Source organism: Cyprinus carpio, chromosome B13 (assembly GCF_018340385.1).
Source record: "Cyprinus carpio isolate SPL01 chromosome B13, ASM1834038v1, whole genome shotgun sequence".
Lineage (NCBI taxonomy): Eukaryota > Metazoa > Chordata > Actinopteri > Cypriniformes > Cyprinidae > Cyprinus > Cyprinus carpio.
The window spans coordinates 1860804-1879318 of NC_056609.1; the positions used below are offsets into that span (position 1 = coordinate 1860804).

The 18515-nt window shown below is 38.7% G+C and overlaps 1 protein-coding gene across 3 annotated transcripts in view; it reads right to left on the bottom strand.

Annotated features, from left to right (window-relative positions):
* The window catches only part of LOC109100429 (cAMP and cAMP-inhibited cGMP 3',5'-cyclic phosphodiesterase 10A-like), a 119819-nt gene that overhangs the window by 21206 nt on the left and 80098 nt on the right, over positions 1-18515 (bottom strand). For 2 of the 3 annotated variants that reach the window (XM_042736234.1, XM_042736233.1), the window contains exons 3-11: positions 12757-12785; positions 10274-10397; positions 8643-8692; positions 7740-7880; positions 6618-6773; positions 4996-5046; positions 3465-3523; positions 1492-1543; positions 530-672 (exon numbers count right to left, since the gene is read on the bottom strand). In XM_042736234.1, coding sequence (XP_042592168.1) covers positions 530-672; positions 1492-1543; positions 3465-3523; positions 4996-5046; positions 6618-6773; positions 7740-7880; positions 8643-8692; positions 10274-10397; positions 12757-12785 — 805 coding nt within the window. The remainder of the gene's footprint in view (positions 1-529; positions 673-1491; positions 1544-3464; positions 3524-4995; positions 5047-6617; positions 6774-7739; positions 7881-8642; positions 8693-10273; positions 10398-12756; positions 12786-18515) is intronic. The other variant, XM_042736232.1, reaches the window with a different exon arrangement.

Below are 18515 nucleotides of genomic sequence, written 5' to 3' on the forward strand. Positions count from 1 at the left end.
GTGTACAATTACATAAAAAATTATTTATTACCATAAAATAATACTACCATGATGTATAAATATACAATTATAAAAAAAAATAAAAATAAATAAATAAATAATAAACAAAATGGATTTACAGTTAAAGAGGGGAGTGATTAATTGTCTTGAAAATCGTAATACAGTGCAAAGATTTTAATTGTCCTAAAATAGGTATAATTTTCTTTATGGAAAATATAATGTATTTAGCTTACAGTACTTTTGATTTTGAGCTGAAATATGAGCAAGACATGTTCTTGAGGCTTTGCAAGGTTTCCATATAGATTTGGTGAAGCAGTGAACTACATCTGATAATGAGAGTGTGTTGTACAACCTGCTGTACTACATTTACTGTACTCAGAGATTCAGTTGGGAATTTTGTGACTTTGTGTAACAGTTTTTTTTCTATGCAAGAAAATAAAACATAAACACAAATAAATAAATAAATTCAGCTGGTAGTTTACAAGGATGTAGACTCAAATATGACTCAAATAGTGAGGATCATGCTCACCTAATTTCTTTGGTTTTCCTAAAGACAGGTTTCCCTTCATTCTCCTCCCCGATATCAAACAGGTCAGAGTACAGCTCTTTGTTATTGTGATCTACCTGGAAGAGCGCACATCTGTCTGCATTAACCAGGTTTTTTGCATATATCTGAAACACAAATAAACAAGCATTTCCTTAATGACATTTCCCCAAGTGGGAATGCAACATGTCTGTTGATGAATTCGTTTTAAAAAAGATTACTATGCAAGTGTGCTTCATCTGCAGTGAGTTCATCTGCATTAATAACCAGAATTAGTTTTGTTATGTATATTAATAGGCCACTAACGGTCGACCAGTTCATGTGTCTATGTGAGATAAGCAACTGAGGAACTTCTCCTTCCCGCTGGATTTCGCAACTTGGTGGCACATTGTGTCTTTTCCCCCCTAAGGTAAACTTCTGCTTTATGAGACTGCTGATGAGCGAGAAATCTCTTCAAACTAAGAAAGACATATTATTCATTTAACTACTTAAATATTACCTCCATTTTTGGAAGTACGTGCTTGGAAAAGTCTGAATGAATCCCTGAGAGGGACACCAAGAGCTCAGAGAGATGCTGGAGCCGTGTCAGACTGACTTTCTGTCCTCTCTCTGACCTATTTGCATCACTTCCTGTGCTGCTTTGCTCAACAGGAAGGAGGGGATAAAGACATGAGGGGGCCAGAGATCTGATACTTGGAGCATATGAATATTTGTGCTTATGTGAGTGAGATCTAGAGAATGCAAACATGTACATAAATGAGAAAAAGAATATTTAACAACAAGCCCCAGGCTGGTGAGCACAGAACATGGCAAACAAATGAGAGAAGGTCTTTTAATGCACACATTTCTCTGGCGTTGATGGTGACACAGATGAGCGGCAGAAGAACAGCATGTTTGTCCTCATGACTAAGCATGTGACCTTACTGAGAGAAGGAAAACCTACTCACCATGATATGTTCAAGTAGAGAATCTATTGCCACTATGTTGTCAAAGTACGTTCTGTTTGAAATCGAAAAGGAGGGAAAGACCTGTCATTTTAAAGGGATATCCATATGATACAAACACAGTATAGCCTAACATGAATGCATATATATATAAACCCGATTCCAAAAAAGTTGGGACTCTGTACAAATTGTGAATAAAAACAGAATGCAATGATGTGGAAGTTTCAAATTTCAATATTTTATTCAGAATACAACATAGATGACATATCAAATGTTTAAATTGAGAAAATGTATCATTTTAAGGGGAAAATAAGTTGATTTTAAATTTCATGGCATCAACACATCTCAAAAAAGTTGGGACAAGGCCACGTTTACCACTGTGTGGCATCCCCTCTTTTTTTTATAACAGTCTGCAAACGTCTGGGGACTTTGGGGGCGGGTATATCTGTTCGTCTGATAGGTGTGTTTGTGGTTTGTGATCTTTATTAATTCTTTTTTGTCGCATCTTCCTCTTTATGATGCGCCAAATGTTTTCTATGGGTGAAAGATCTGGACTGCAGTCTGGCCATTTCAGTACCCGGATCCTTCTTCTACGCAGCCATGATGTTGTAATTGATGCAGTATGTGGTCTGGAATCGTCCTGTTGGAAAATGCAAAGTCTTCTCTGAAAGAGACGACGTCTGGATGGGAGCATATGTTGTTCTAGAACTTGGATATACCTTTCAGCATTGATGGTGCCTTTCCAGATGTGTAAGGTGCCCATGCCACACGCACTCATGCAACCCCATACCATCAGAGATGCAGGCTTCTGAACTGAGCGCTGATAACAACTTGGGTTGTCCTTGTCCTCTTTAGTCCGGATGACATGGCGTCCCAGTTTTCCAAAAAGAACTTCAAATTTTGATTCGTCTGGCCACAGAACAGTTTTCCACTTTGCCACAGTCCATTTTAAATGAGCCTTGGCCCAGAGAAAATGCCTGCGCTTCTGGATCATGTTTAGATATGGCTTCTTTTTGACCTTTAGAGCTTTAGCCGGCAACGGCGAATGGCACGGTGGGTTGTGTTCACCGACAATGTTTTCTGGAAGTATTCCTGAGCCCATGTTGTGATTTCCATTACAGTAGCATTCCTGTATGTGACGCAGTGCCGTCTAAGGGCCTGAAGATAACGGGCATCCAGTATGGTTTTCCGGCCTTGACCCTTACGCACAGAGATTGTTCCAGATTCTCTGAATCTTTGGATGATATTATGCACTGTAGATGATGATAACTTCAAACTCTTTGCAATTTTTCTCTGAGAAACTCCTTTCTGATATTGCTCCACTATTTTTCACCGCAGCATTGGGGGAATTGGTGATCCTCTGCCCATCTTGATTCTGAGAGACACTGCCACTCTGAGAGGCTCTTTTTTTATACCCAATCATGTTGCCAATTGACCTAATAAGTTGCAAATCGGTTCCTGTTTCCTTATATGTAGCGTCTGTAATCTTTTTCGGTCCTCCAACTGTTCCTTATATGTACATTTAACTTTTCCAGCCTCTTATTGCTACCTGTCCCAACTTTTTTGAAATGTGTAGCTCTCATGAAAATCCAAAATGAGCCAATATTTGGCATGACATTTCAAAATCTTCATACATAACATTGGCTATTTATAAGAGTGTTAAATGTCAATAAACATTGAAATGATTTAATATTATGGAGTCTTGGTCATATAGGGGATTCTCAATAAAAAATATCCAGTGCACATTTTTACCTAAAAATCAAAAAGTAAAATGTAGATATTTTTGCATTGTGACATTCTTTTCATGATTATTAAGCATATTTCTACTCCATTCATGTAATGTGAATAGCTTAAAAAAAATAGCTTAACTTTCATTAAAATACTAAAAAAAAAACCATTCTTATGATTTTTGGCAAGTGTCTGACACATTTCATGAAATTCCCACAAAATATACATTTATGCATGAAATCGCTTACTTGGACACATCTAGGAGAAAGTCGTTGAGTTCTGTCTGTTTGGCAAGACCTCTGCAGACCTGTGAACAAAACATGAACAGGAAGCTTTAAGATGACAATCAGCACCAACTCGGTGTCTAAATTAACTTGTCCTCTTCTAGGAAATGAGTCTCTATGTGAATTCTATGTTTAACTGATTATGCTGATCACAAGCCATCAGTTTTTTTTTTTTTTGGTAAAAAGCTGACAGTTATTGCACAGATTAAGAAGAAATGGTGCATAAGCCATATGGAGTACTTTTACAGTGCTTTTCTGTTTCTGAAGATTGAATGCTTCACTCTCCATCTTCTCGTTTTATGTTGTATGGAACAAAAACGGCTTGGACATTTCACTAGATAACATCTTCGGTCCAGCACAGAAATAAAAATTCTCATGTAATTCGAACAGCATGAGGATTAAGACACCCCATGCAAATAATTAAAATAAATATCACCATACTTCGCAAGTTGATTGATTACATTAAGAATTGCAAATACGTTTTTGTATTACAAGTTTTCTGAAATGTTGTTTAAATAAGAGTCATTATTTAATTAAACATGCACTAATTTGCATACCTTTTTATGACAAAAAATCATCAACATTGTATGAAGCCAGGTTCAAAATTCTTGTTTCATTTTTCTTGACATATTAGAATCAAAGGTTTTATAAAGTAAACTCTATTGACATTTTTTCATTCCATAAATCAGAAAATACTATCAACTGCTAGGAAAAAAATTAATAAAATGAATGTGCATCTTTTTTATGGATTAAATGTATAAAATCAGGCAAATATTTATGAACAAACCCATCTGTAAAACCCTTTATAACATAGATGGAAATAAAACTGTATAGTTTGGTGTAAGTAATTGAGGCTTTAGTGGAAATTAGTGGCTCAGTGCAGGGTTAAAAAAAATGCCTTTTAAAGATATGTAATCAAAATCTATAGACACAAATAGATAAAGTGCAATAAAAGAAAAACTTAAAAGTGTGTTTTGGAGGTTTTCTTTCCAGTAGTCTGAAAAATTACTTTGAAAAAGTAATTACTGTGAAAAAGCCCAAAACGTCAAAATTGACAGATGCATGAAAAACAGTGTTTTTGCATCTAGTGTCTTGCCTTAGAGCCCAAAAATACATTACTTATGGTCCTTCTTGTCTTCTCATCACAACCATGTTCTGATGGCTCCTAACTTCTGAGAAGGTTTGTGTCCCAGAGTGAAATTTACTCCCAAAGAGCCCCATGATGCACAGGGACATTGTAACCCAGAGTGGTGTCATTCACAGCGTACAACCGTTTACGTACAAACAAGACTGCATTGTCATTAATTGCACCTCTTGAGACAAAGGTGTGTTTAATGTGTGGTCTGGTTGCTTACACTGGGCCCACCAGCAGCCTGGTCCATGTACACAGTGGATTACACAAATCAAAACACGCATGTTCAAGCAAATCCAACAGCTTATGCAACTGTCAAGCTGAAACAACAAGCAACGCATTGTTTTTCTTAAATGCACTCACCTGGACTTGGTGTATGGCTACAGATGCCCAGGCCAAATTTGCTGTTGCAACCTAAAAAACAGGGAACACTTAGTCAAAGACACACTATGTGAACCTTGGGCACTTAACGAACAAGCAAAACGTCATAGTTCTGTGTACCTCACCTGACAGCTCAATATCTTGTTAGCCAAAGTTTAAATACAATTACCCATGCTTTGTTATTACTATTTTATACATTTTACAGCTGAAATTGGTAACTTTGGCCCTGGAGGGCCACTGTCCTGTAAAGTTGGGTCATTACGGCATGAACATAGTCCAATGAATTCATTTAGCATACAGTGCACTGTCCAGTAAAGTTGGGACATTACTGCACAATCATAGTCAAATGAATTCATTTAGCATACAGTGCATGGGTATTATCTAGTGGCTAGCCGTTAAGTGTACAACAGTTATTGAGGCGCACTGATAACATCCACTATGGTTTTGGACACCACTAAATAGCTGTCCCCTGCACTATATAAGGGTATAGTGGGCATTTTTGGGCATAGCCTAAGTCTTCACTATTACTTGAATATTATAGGCAGGAGTGATTGATTAGGGATGGTGCTAAACTCACCATACCTGTTTTACCATCAAAACTATTAAATAACACAAACAAAATCATTGACAGGAATGAATTAAATCCTTTATAATCAGTGTTGGGAATGTTACTTTAGAAATGTAACTGATAACTGATATATAACAGATAATCTGTAACAGGTTACAGATTACTAGTTACAAGTATTGTAACTATTTCAATTACTTTATTAAAGTAATGTAACTGATTACATTTGATTATTTTTGGTTACTTTTCTAAATTACTAACAAATGTTTTTAACTGTTAATCATTTCAAACATTTAATTTTGAAGCACAACACTAGAACACATTTTTATCATTCGTCATGGTGGCAGCTCTCAGACAGGTTACAGCTTAAAGCTTTTAGTGGCAATGTGGATTGATATAATTGTGGTTTTGACGTGGTGCACTGCAAATTCAAACAAGAACCAATCAAAAGCATCAAAATAGCATTGCTTTACTAAACAGCCTTTAAATGGCAGAAAGCACTGTGCACATCAAAAACAAAATAATATTATACAACATATCCTAGCTTTTTACTATAAATATTCCGGTGTAACGCCTTTGTAATGATTAACATTTTAGGTAACTGTAATTTAATTACACTTTTTTTTCTCAGTAACTGTAATTGATTACAGTCAGTTACATTTATTTTGTATTTTGTAATTAAATTATCAAATGGCGTTACATGTAGCTAGTTACTCCCCAACATTGTTTATAATCTACTTTGCTCTTATAATGTAGTATGAACTGCTAGATAACATAAGGTCTGTACAACAGCAGAGACGCATCATATACATCATATAATCGTCACTTCCCTACAGGTACAGTTTACTAACAAGATGACAACGCCAACTACTGGCCTAGCATACATAATACAGTGTTTTTGGCTGTTTTCGCGGACATGTGTAAACGCCAATCATTTTGAAAATGTTGTTGTGTATACATGAAACTTTTTAAAAATGCAAGGGAAAAACTTTTCCATTTTTGAGTACACTGTTGTTGTGTAAACGCAGACTTAGAGTACCTCCTGGTGGCTGAGGTTGAAGGGCTCTCTGCCCAAGTGCCGGTGCAGCTCCAGGATAGCGATGAGGTCTCCAATGGCGGTGAGGATGGGTAGACACAAAACAGAATGTACACGAATCCCTGAGTCCTGCCCTGTGCCATGAGGGAACCTCTCATCCTGCAGGAAAAAACAGGCCAGTCTGATGGGAGGAGTTTATATATATATATGGATGTGCTGCTCTTTAAAAGTCCTAATCAGTCCTAAAAGTCTTGAAAACACCTTAGTATAGAGACCAATTCTCACTATTAACTAGGTGCTTATTATCATGCCTATTATTAACATATTAGCTGTTTATTAGTACTTATAATGCATAAATTCTGCATGACCATATTCTACATCCCTAATATCTAAACTTAGCAATTACCTTACTAACTATTAATAAGCAGCAAATTAGGAGTTTATTGAGGCAAAAGTCATAGTTAATGGTTTTTTAATAGCGAGAATCAGACCTTAAAATATATAAATATAAATATATACAGTATATATATATATATATATATATATATATATATATATATATATATATATATTGTTATTAAAACTCCAATCATTTCTTGTAGTAACCAGAACTACATCATAACACAAATGCTATTTTTATTTTTTACAAACTGTAGAGCTTCTACGGCCACTTCGTTTTTTAATGTGTTTATAATAAGAATATTTACAAATACTGTATATGCATTTCTTTTTTATTCTATGAATTTATATGTTATAAACTGAAATAACTTCTGACTGTAAATTCAAAGATGGCTTGTGATATTTATGGTTCCTGGCCTTCTAATTAAATTATCTTTTATTTTTAACCATATGTACTGTATACAACGCTGTAGGAATATAAGCAATATGTGAAAAATTCCTTTGATAAAAACAACAATTTTGCCATTCAAATGCACCAATAGATTTATTTTGAAAATAAAGTATAAAGGATTTTTAAAAGACAACATATTTTACTGTCATTTAACTGTTGCTAAAGTATAAATTTTGTAAAATTAATTAATTCAAATAGTGTCATAATGAGCTACAGTGAAATTATTGTTAGGATCTTTGAAAACAGTGAACAAAGCCAAACAGCATGCGGCTCACCCCCATGATGTCCTCTACAAGTAGTGTCTTGCGTGTCTTTGCAACGTGAGCGGCGATGGTGGTCCCAAATGTGATGGGACCAGAGGGGATGAGCCCAGGAAGCCCCTCTTTTGCCCCGGTCGGAGTGAACAAACATAAACTCTGTGACAGAGAAAGCAACATCAACAAAACAGCATGACGTTAAGGAAAACATCCTGATTGGTCACTGTAACTATAATATTTGTCATTTTAGGGTACTTTATGGTTCTCGTTATTTGTTCCTGCTATTGCTAAGTCAAATACTTTTCATACTTTTCTTAACATGTAAAATAATTACAATTAAACTCAAGTGGTAACCAACAAAAAGGCAGTTATATCAAATGAAAATAGCAAAAATAACAAATAACAAAATTATTATTACAAAAAAAAAAACACCATAGATTGGTGTATCCATTCATTACTTCCCAAATAATTATAGATCAGACAAAAGAGAAGCCCTTTCAAACCGTGTTATCTGATTGGTCACAAACTTGCCATCTGAGTAAAACTACTCAAGTGGATAACAGAGAGGAAATGAACATAGCAGAGGTCCCAAGCGTTTTAAAGCTATAGAAATTCCAGGCCATTTTGAGACAAACAGAACATGTACATGACCAATCAAAGGCTTGCACTCATTCTGCTGAGTTTATGTTTCTCATGATCTAAAGACCTCTAAATGCTTTCAGTGCTTAGAAATTAGTTTTGTTGACAAAATATAGATTGTTCTTAGTTTCGGCAGTTTAAGTTGCTATATGTGGAAAATAGCAATAAAAATGAATAAAGAGCAGCTGTGTCAAAGTTTTGACCGTTTTTGAGTTTAACGACTTTAACTCCGCTAAACACTTTTCAGCATGTATTAACTCAACCAGATCAAAAAATACTTACATTGTTGCATTCTCCAAGGAAGTAAAGTGCAAATCCATCAGCTTTTGTGGCTGTGACAAAAAAGAAAATAAATATATAAAACTCATAAAAAGTGTCACAGACTGATGTACCGTGTGTTATACAGTATGAACATCCAGAATGGGACTATACAGTCTCAGATCATTTAACTGGACAAAAATGCACCCATAGTCTTTTTATGGAATTTGTAGAAAGAAAATAAATAGCAAAGTGCTAATACATATGGCTAATGTTTTTAACAGATAACATGCTACTTGCTTTTGAAGGATATCCACCCCCCCCCCATAAAAAAGATATATATATATATATTTGAATTCATTTTTATATTTTCTAAATTTACATGAGGCAAGTAATTTTGTTGTGCTTTTGTCATTGGTATTTTTTTTTTAAACAATCAAATATTTTTATTTATTTTTATTTCCATTTTAGTTGCTTTATTACAAATTAAATTAAATTTTTCAATTAATATTTTATCCAAAGTAAGTTAAATAATTCAAAGTTCAATCACATTTTATTTAAAGTAAGTTTTTTTATGGTTTTAGTTAACTATAATAACCCATAGTTTGAAAACAAGCAAGGTATAAAATGTCTCTGAAAATCCATATCCTATCACTTCTTAAAGGGATACTCCACCCCAAAATGAACATTTTGTCATTAATCACTTACCCCAATGTCATTCCTAACCCGTAAAAGCTTTGTTCGTCTTCGGAACACAATTTAAGATATTTTGGATGAAAACAGGGAGGCCTGTGACTGTCCCATAGACTGCCAAATAAATAACAGTGTCAAGGTCCATAAAAGGTATGAAAGTCGTCGTCAGAATACTCCATCTGCCATCATACATGCAATCTGGGTTATATGAAGCAACGGGAACACTTTTTGTAAGCGAAGAAAACAAAAATAACGACTTTATTCAACAATTCCAAAATATCTTAAATTGTGTTCTGAAGACGAACAAAGCTTTTACGGTTTGGAACGACATGGGGGTAAGTGATTAATGACAAAATTTTCATTTTAGGGTGGAGTATCCCTTTAATAGCAGAAAAGTCTGTTTCTGAGAGTGGTGCACACATTCTGGAGTCAGGTGTGCAGTGGGGAGTGTTGGTGTGTGTGAGACATGCAGGGGCCAGACTGAATCCCAGCGCTCTGCAGATGAAGCGTGGGTGGATGGGAAGTGACAGGCAGAGTGCTCCGTCATCAGCGTGTGTGTGGAGGAGAGAGATGGGGAACACCTGCACTTAGACCTTTTAACCTGGATTCACTACACCTCCATCTGTAAGGCTCTCTAAAGGCAGCTTTTATGCACTGTTTATGCCGACAATGTGAACACTTGTTATAATAGTTGCCTAATACACTAATACATTATGTTAATTGGAAATACTGTGCACTGCATGCCATTTGATAAAAAAAAAAAAAAAAAAAATCATTTTAACCTGTATATGTAACATTTTACATATACAGGTTTGATAATATTAATAAGAACAATTACTTAAAAGTTATTAAGTGATATACTGTAAATGGCTGGACTACCGTTCACCTGAAGTGCATAACATATGCTGGGTAATAACATATGTGAGTGTTTGTGTGTGTGGATGAGTCAGAAAGGCTCTGACCTGTTTTGATGATGTTGCACAACTCATAGAGCAGTAGTTTGTTGTCTCCTCCAGTGTCCAGCCGCTGCTCCATGTAGCTGTTGAGCTCATATACGACGCTCTGCATATTCGTGTCCTGGTACTGCTGGACACAAGAAAGACACACATTCACATGCACACACACTGCTTACACAATACGGACAGATGTCCTTCTAATAAGACAGTATTAAGGTTGCTTTTCACTAATATTATGAAAAATACTAAATAGAAGGTGGTGTCCATATTTTAGGACATATAGTGTACATACACTACCGTTCAAAAGTCTCATATGTTCACTAATGCTGCAATTATTTGCTCAAAAATACAATACAAACAGTAATGTAAAATGTTTTATAATTTAAAATAACTGTATAATAATATACAATAATTTTCATGTGATGGCACATCTGAATTTTTAGCATCATTATTCCAGTCTTTGGTCACACAATCCTTCAGAAATAATTTTAATATGCTGATTTGCTGGTCAAGAAACATTTCTTAACATTAACAATATTGAAAACAGTATTTGCTACTTAATATAACTATATATATACACACTTAATATATATACATACCGCCCCCCCCAGAATTCTTTTATGAAAGTTCAAAGTTAAGTTGAGCAAGTTCAAAATTGAAATTTTTGCAACAATGAAAAAGACTTTACTACATCTTTTTGAGGTACTCATAATTATCCGTCCACACAGGAGACTCAATTCACCATTTAAATCAATAGAATTTAGCATTAAGCAATTATATATCTTATACTCACAAATACTGGGTAAATCAGTTTATTTAATCAGAAAATAGTCTCTTTTCATCCACCATTTAGAGTGGATTTTTTTTTTCAGCAAGCTCGTCATAATTCTTTGTATAGGACTTCCGTAAAATTTTGGGTAAAACTTTAGGTTAGAGACCAATTCACTAACTAGTTGCTTATTAGCATACAAATTACTGCCTTATTGGTTGTTTATTAGTATATAAAAAGCAAATATTAATAGCTTATTCTGCATGACCATATTTTAGATCCCTTAATCCTACATCATACCAAAACTTAACAACTATCTTAATAACTACTAAGCAACAAATTAGGAGTTTGAGGCAAAAGTCATATTTAATGGTTAGTTAAGAAAGAGAATTGGTCCCAAAACTGAAGTGTGACCACATTTTGCCAAAAGAAGAACACAGCCTTTCATAATCATAAACGTCCAATAAATTTTTTTTTTTATCTCACATGAAATATGAATAAGATCACAGAGGCCATGGGTGGTCTGTGTATAATGCAGAAATCAGTTCTAAATCAAGCTTTAACATATTTTAAATGGAGAATGGCCCAAGTGAGGATGTCTATTTCGGTCCCTGTGTGAAAGGTCAGAGTGGGGGCCGGTGGATGAGGGGTGTGTGAGGTGCTCCTCCACAGGAACGGCTCCCTACACATCCTGTTTATGCAGACAAACGTGACGTCCCTGCTGTCCTTTTCCAAAAAGTCCTTGTTTCCACAGCCCACCTTCCCTGTCCTCTCGGACCCTGTCCCTGCACACTGTCTCCTTCATGTTCTACTGTGTGTCCCTCTCTGCCGGCCCCATTTAACTTCTTCATCTCTGTCCCCTAAATCAGCGGGCCTAAGTGCTCGGAGCGGAGTGTGTGCTGGTGCTATATCAGCCCATTAAAGTGGCAATGATCTCATTATCAGGTCATTGCATCTCCTCATATAAATCTGTCACAGGGTTTGTGTTCTCTATGCCGTTTGTCATTTAACAGACACCTTTATATTTAGCAGCTGTATGCATGTTTGTGTGTGTGTGTGTTGCTGAAAGATTATTACCAGAAACTTTTCAATGAAGTGTTTCATGAGCGCTTCTCCCCTGATAACTGACCCCACTTGGGACTCGTTGCCTTTTGGCATGTACGTTCACACTTTTGCTATACACTTTAATAAAGGGGTCACATACAGTATTACTTCTAAAAAGAAAAAATGAGATGAGATCCACTTCATTTGTAACATTGATTTGACTGCTTTAAGGTTAAATATATAACGCCTATGGTATCATATTTGATGCACATTTCTAAATAATCAATATGTTCAAAACTTTGCTGAAAAACCTGTTGTACAAAGTCGACTACTTGCTTTTTGTCATTCGACTGATACTTTTTTAGTAAATAAAACAAGGCCATTTAATATAATTCCCCTTCAGGCTGTGGTTAAAGAATAACTTTTATATTGTTATTATTATTTCAAGATGAACACTTGGACTAAATTTTGATCTACGTGATTACCCATACACCATCTTAAAAAAATAAATAAAATAAAAAATAAATAAATAAATAAAATCATGTTTTGTTTTCTTATCACTATATCATACTATATGGCCCATAAATGTTGAAACATCAAACACATATGCAAAACTCTTTTCTTATATATATATATACACACACACACACACACACAAAAGTGATGCCTCACTTACCCTGCTAACTTCTTTAGCTGAAGATTCATCTGTTGAAATACAAAAGAAAACCAAATCAAAACTGATGAAGATGAGCATACTGTAACACAGTGTCACTTGGATGACTGGACAGAATGTCCCTTCATTTGTATAAAGCTTATATTTGCCTTTGTCTGGTGCATTTTACATTTTATTATTATTATTATTTAATTTATGTTTATGTTGTGTCTTTAATTAGATGAACTCGAGAAACAGAAAAGAGAAAACGGTAAAACACAAGAAACAGGATCAAACCTGCATAACCCAAATGAGCAAGGCTCCATACACAAACACACAAACTTCAACTTGATGTGTAAACTGAAACTGATTCTAATGTTCTAACTGCGTGCCGCACTATACATTTTAACTGCCTGAAAGCAAAACAGGTTGTATTGCAGTCAGAAGAATTCTGGGCCGATGAGAGTCAAACAGAACAGTATAAGAAACCAAGCAACCAACAAAATATTCTGTCACTTTCCAATTGTCACATTTGCAGCTGATTAAGACAAAAACTGTTTTTTTTCCTGCCTGGTTGGAACACGGTGTTAAGGAACATTCAATGAGTAACTCGTGCAGCCAAACATACAATTTTCCACTTCAGTGATGAGCGTTCTTTCTAGCTTCAAAAATCAAGCTTCAAAGTAAAAATCTAAGTTTTTATAAACTGAAACCTAAGCCCTGGCATGTACTTTAAATACAAGGCTTGCAAAAGCTCCATCTACCTACAAACAAATGACTTGTGCAGCTAGGAACACATGCAGATAAACAGGGATAAAATAGGAGAATTTGTGAATACGCCATCTCATTTTGTTCTCCTGAGAAAACACCTGTATCTGAGGTCAGTGAGTTTGCAGAAACCTTCCTCAGTGGCTTCCCCCATTCAGAAAGAAGCTCAGTCAGTGTGGAACACAGGAAGTGATGCAGATAAACACTTCTCAGAGGAGACTGTGCAAGCATTACAGCTCACTCACAACAGCAGGCAATGTCACATACATCAAACTGCTCATAGGTACAGTTGTGCTCATAAGTTAACATACAATTTACCCTTCTTTGTAAAATTTTGCAGATTCAGCAAGTAGAATGTAAACCTATGACCACAACTCAAGTGAATAGTCTCTATGCTATTAGATTACACCACAGAACAATCAGCAAGTGATTAACATAAAATGTAAATACATACAGAATTTGCTAAATAAATTTTAACTGAGAAAAAAGCTGAGAAAAAAGTGCAAATGCTTGGCAGAAAACATTCACATGCACAGACCAATCATACTAATTACAAAAGAAAAAAAGAAAAAATAAAAAAGAAATGAAGCATTTTTCCTGGGAACAATGAAAGACACACTTTGGTATGTTTAAAGTGTAAAAATTTTTAATGGATATACAGAGGAATCCAAATCATTGTAAGTTTTATTTCCCTTTCAGTCGGTCACTCTCAATGTCAAGTCGGTGACTGACGAATTGGGATCTTGCTTCGAGAGACCTCTATTGTAAACTTGTCAAGTCGGTGACTGACGAATTGGGATCTTGCTTATTGATCACAAACATAGACAGCAGGTGCAATTCATACCAGCTTTTCGAGGAGTGACAACATTGTTCTGCTGACGAGTGAGCACAAGTTCAACGCGCTCTCAGGGTCTGACAAGACCACAGGAAACAGATGATTCTTCTGCACAATCTGACTTTGCTCTGGAAGAACTGCTGGTTTCGTCTGGCCAGGCTGGATGATTTGATTCTTGTGGTGGCCCGTGCTGGTTCTCAGTGCCCTGCCCAGTTCCTTTCTTCCCGGTAGTGTATGAGGAGCTCACCAGGTCATGGATGGCACCTTTTACTGCCAGAAACTGGCCTGCTGGTTCCTCCTCCCTCACCAGCCCTTACTTTACTGTACCCAAGAAAGGCGGTGGGTTACGGCCAATATTGGATCTGCGTGTCTTGAACCGGGCCCTTCGTCGGTTACCGTTCAAGATGTTAACCCGAAAACTCATCTTCAGGTGAGTCCGTCCCAGAGATTGGTTTGCAGCAAACAACCTAAATGATGCATACTTTCATGTGTCGCAGAGGAGGCTCTTGTTCTCCTCAGAGAGCAGGGTGTTCGCATCCTCAACTATCTCGACGATTGGCTAGCACAGTCCTCGGGATCAGTTGTGCTTGCTTCGAGAGACCTCTATTGTAAATTTTGGGTTTTCGGGATGAGTTGTGGGCAGGATGGCAGTCCCACTGAAACTATTTCAGAGGCTCCTGGGGCATTTGGCAGCTGCAGCGGCACTTACACCGCTAGGGCTATTGCATATGAGACGGCTTCCACACTGGCTTCATGGCCGAGTCCTGAGGTGGGCGTGGTAGCGCGGCACTCACCGGGTCCAAGTTACACCGGCCTGTCACCAAACCTTTACCCTGTGGTCAGATCTTACATTTCTCTGGGCAGGAGTGCCCCTGGAACAGGTCTCCAGTCATCCTGTGGTTTACACGGATGCCTCCACCAATGGCTGGGGGGTCACGTACAATGGGCACGAAGTGTCGGGGGTATGGATGGGCCCCCCGCACTGGCATATCAATTGCCTAGAGTTGCTAGCAGTCCGTCTTGCCTTGAACTTTCTCAACGGTTGCTTACAAGGCAAGCACATGCTGGTCCGAACAGACAACACAGTGACCACTGTGTACATTAACCGACAAGGTGGTCTGCGCTCCTGTCGCAACTTACCTGCAACCTCCTTTGGAGTCGGAAGGTTCTGAGGTCACTTCATACCATTCACATTCTGGGCCTGCTCAACCGTACAGCCAACGAGCTGTCTAGAGCTATGCTCCCGGGAGAGTAAACTCCATCCCCGGATGGTCCAGCTGATTTGGCGATGTTTCTGTAAACCTGTTTGCCCCTCCAGAGACCTCTCACTGCCAGTTGTGAGGGAACACTTGGCACAGACGCACTGGCACACAGCTGGCTGTGGGGCCTGCACACGTATGCATTTCCCTCAGTGAGCCTTCTCGCACAGATGCTGTGCAAGGTCAGGGAGGATGAGGAGCAGGTCTTGCTTGTGGAGCCATATTGGCCCACTCGGACCTGGTTCCCCGAACTTGTGCTACTCGCGACATCCCCTCCCTGGCAGATTCCTCTGTGGCACCCGCATCTAGACCTCTGGAAACTTCATGTCTGGTCCCTGGATGGGATGCAGAGGTTCTTGGTGACCTACTCCAAGTGGTAGTGGACACCATCACTTCAGCGAGATCACCATATATGAGACACACTTACGCTTTGAAGTGGAACCTGTTCGTCAAATGGTGTTCTTCTCGTCGAGGGTCGTGCTTTCCGTTTTGCAGCAAGGGTTGGAGCGAAGGCTGTCTCCCTCCACCCTGAAAGTCTATGTAGCTGCGATCGCTGCTAACCATGACCCAGTGGAAAGGAAGTCGTTACGTAGGTCTTTGGGGGGCCAGAAGGTTAAATCATCCCCGGCCCCCCTCCATTCCCTCTTTGGACCTGTCTTTAGTGCCTAAAACACTACAGCAGGGCACATTGGAGCCTTTGCACTCAGTCGAGCTGAAGTTTCTTTCATTAAAAACTCTGTTCCTGCTTCCATTGGCCTCCATCAAGAGGGTAGGGGATCTGCACGCATTTTCAGTCAATGATTCATGGCTAGAGTTTGGGCCGGCTGACTCCCAGATAATCCTGAGGCCCCGGCCCGGCTATGTGCCCAAGGTTCCCACTACTCCCTTCAGGGATCAGGTGTTGAACCTGCAAGCGCTGCCCCCGGAGGAGGTAGACCCAGCCCTAGCTTTGCTCTGTCCCGTCCGAGCCCTGAGATGCTACGTAGATGGGACACAAAGCTTTAGGACCTCGGACCAGCTCTTTGTCTGTTACGGAGGCAGGCAGAAGGGAAGGTGTGTCTCTAAGCAGAGGATGGCCCACTGGATTATGGATGCCATCACCCTGGCTCATCAGGCACAGGGTGTGCCCTGCCCGCTCAGCTTGCTAGCGCACTCTACTAGAAGTGTTGCATCCTCCTTGGCGCTGGCTCTTGGAGCCTCAATGACAGATATTTGTAGTGCTGCGGGCTGGGCGACCGCCAACATGTTTGCTAGATTCTATAGCCTTCGTGGGGAGCTGGTATCCTCCTGTGTTCTTACCTCAAATGGGTTGTGGCACTGAGAGGCCCCAGGTCCTCTTGCTAAAACTACTTCAGAGTGTCCATACTATAGACCCTGTTGAGCTCCTCCATCCCCTAGGCAGCCAGACACAGCAGAAACGTCCAGCTCCAGGCCTTCTCCCGATTAATCCTTTAGTACCGGAAAGTAGGCTGGGTTCCATAAGTGAGACCTAAGTGGGTCCCATATGTGTAAAGTCCACGGTATAGCCTCAGAGCCCGTGTTTCTCCTGGAGACGTCTGCCATTTCCAAAAGGGATTCAATTACCTCCAATTGTCCATATGCACCTAAACGGATGTTCATATAAGTATTTGCTCCGAAGACCTCCTTTGGGAAGGATGGGGCTTCCGCAATGTCCCTGTTCCAAGTGAAACGGGTACGTTTTCCCAGTGTTATCCAATCTCACTGAGTGGGTAGTGCTATGACAATGGTGAGTGATCTTCTTGTTGCGAGCCCTACAGCAAAAAGGGCCACAGGTGGCTCATACAGGACACTGGAAGGGGCAGCAATCCATGGCGCTTTGGTAGAGGATCCCAATTCATCAGTCACTGACGTGACGTTGAGAGTGACCAGCTGAAAGGGAACGTCTCGGTTACGTATGTAACCCTCGTTCCCTGAAGGAGGGAATGGAGATGTTACGTCCTGTCACCACAGCTGCTGTACCACTGCTGAGCAGTCTCCATCTCCGGGTCTCCGTCCGTCTCGGCTCCTCAGAGGAAACCTGGTATGCATTGCACCTGCTGCCTTTTTATGCTCACGCTGTGATCAACTGCAGCTGTATGCAATAATTGCATGCCAATGTGCATTGGCTCGTTTAGTTTACAATAGAAGTAGATTGGTCTCTCGAAGCGAGATCCCAATTCGTCGGCGTGATGTCTCCATTCCCTCCTTCAGGGAACGAGGGTTACATACATAACCGAGACGTTCCCTTTCAGTCGGTCACTCTCAACGTCACATTGGTGACCGATGAATTGGGATACTCTACCAAAGAGTAACAGAGACGTTTATTTTGTTTCCTGAAACTGATTTAAATCTGTTTTAAATGTGATTTTTGGACCATACATATACTGTATATATGGTCTGTGTATTTTTCCCCCACTGCTATCACCTGATAAAGTTTTGTTGCCTTCATTTCTCTGAACTGAATTGAGCTGGATAATGACAGGAACTTTGATATATCAAACTGAATCAATATTGAATATTATTTTGAACACCATTTTAACTATTCTAATTATTTGTTTTAATCAATGGATACTAGTAGCTTCTAGTATATGTAAATTTAAAAAAAAATAAAATGAAATAAATTGGGGCTAAAGTTAATTGTGGGCTTCAAATGTTGTTGTGGAGAATGGGAGCCTTGGAATCAAAAAGGAACCACTGCCCTACTGTATGTCTTGTGGACTTCATGGGGACAAGCACATGGCAGCCATTGTAAGTCCTCAAGACTAGAAGTATACATGAGCTGTGCCTTTTGGGATGGGGCCCAACTGTATTTCATACTTCCTTGTCCTTGCTGTTAGTGTAAATGGACATTTAGACTAAAGGACAGATCAGCGGTTCTAACTCTCTTAAGCAGAACCATGCTGGGTGATGCGATTGCACTT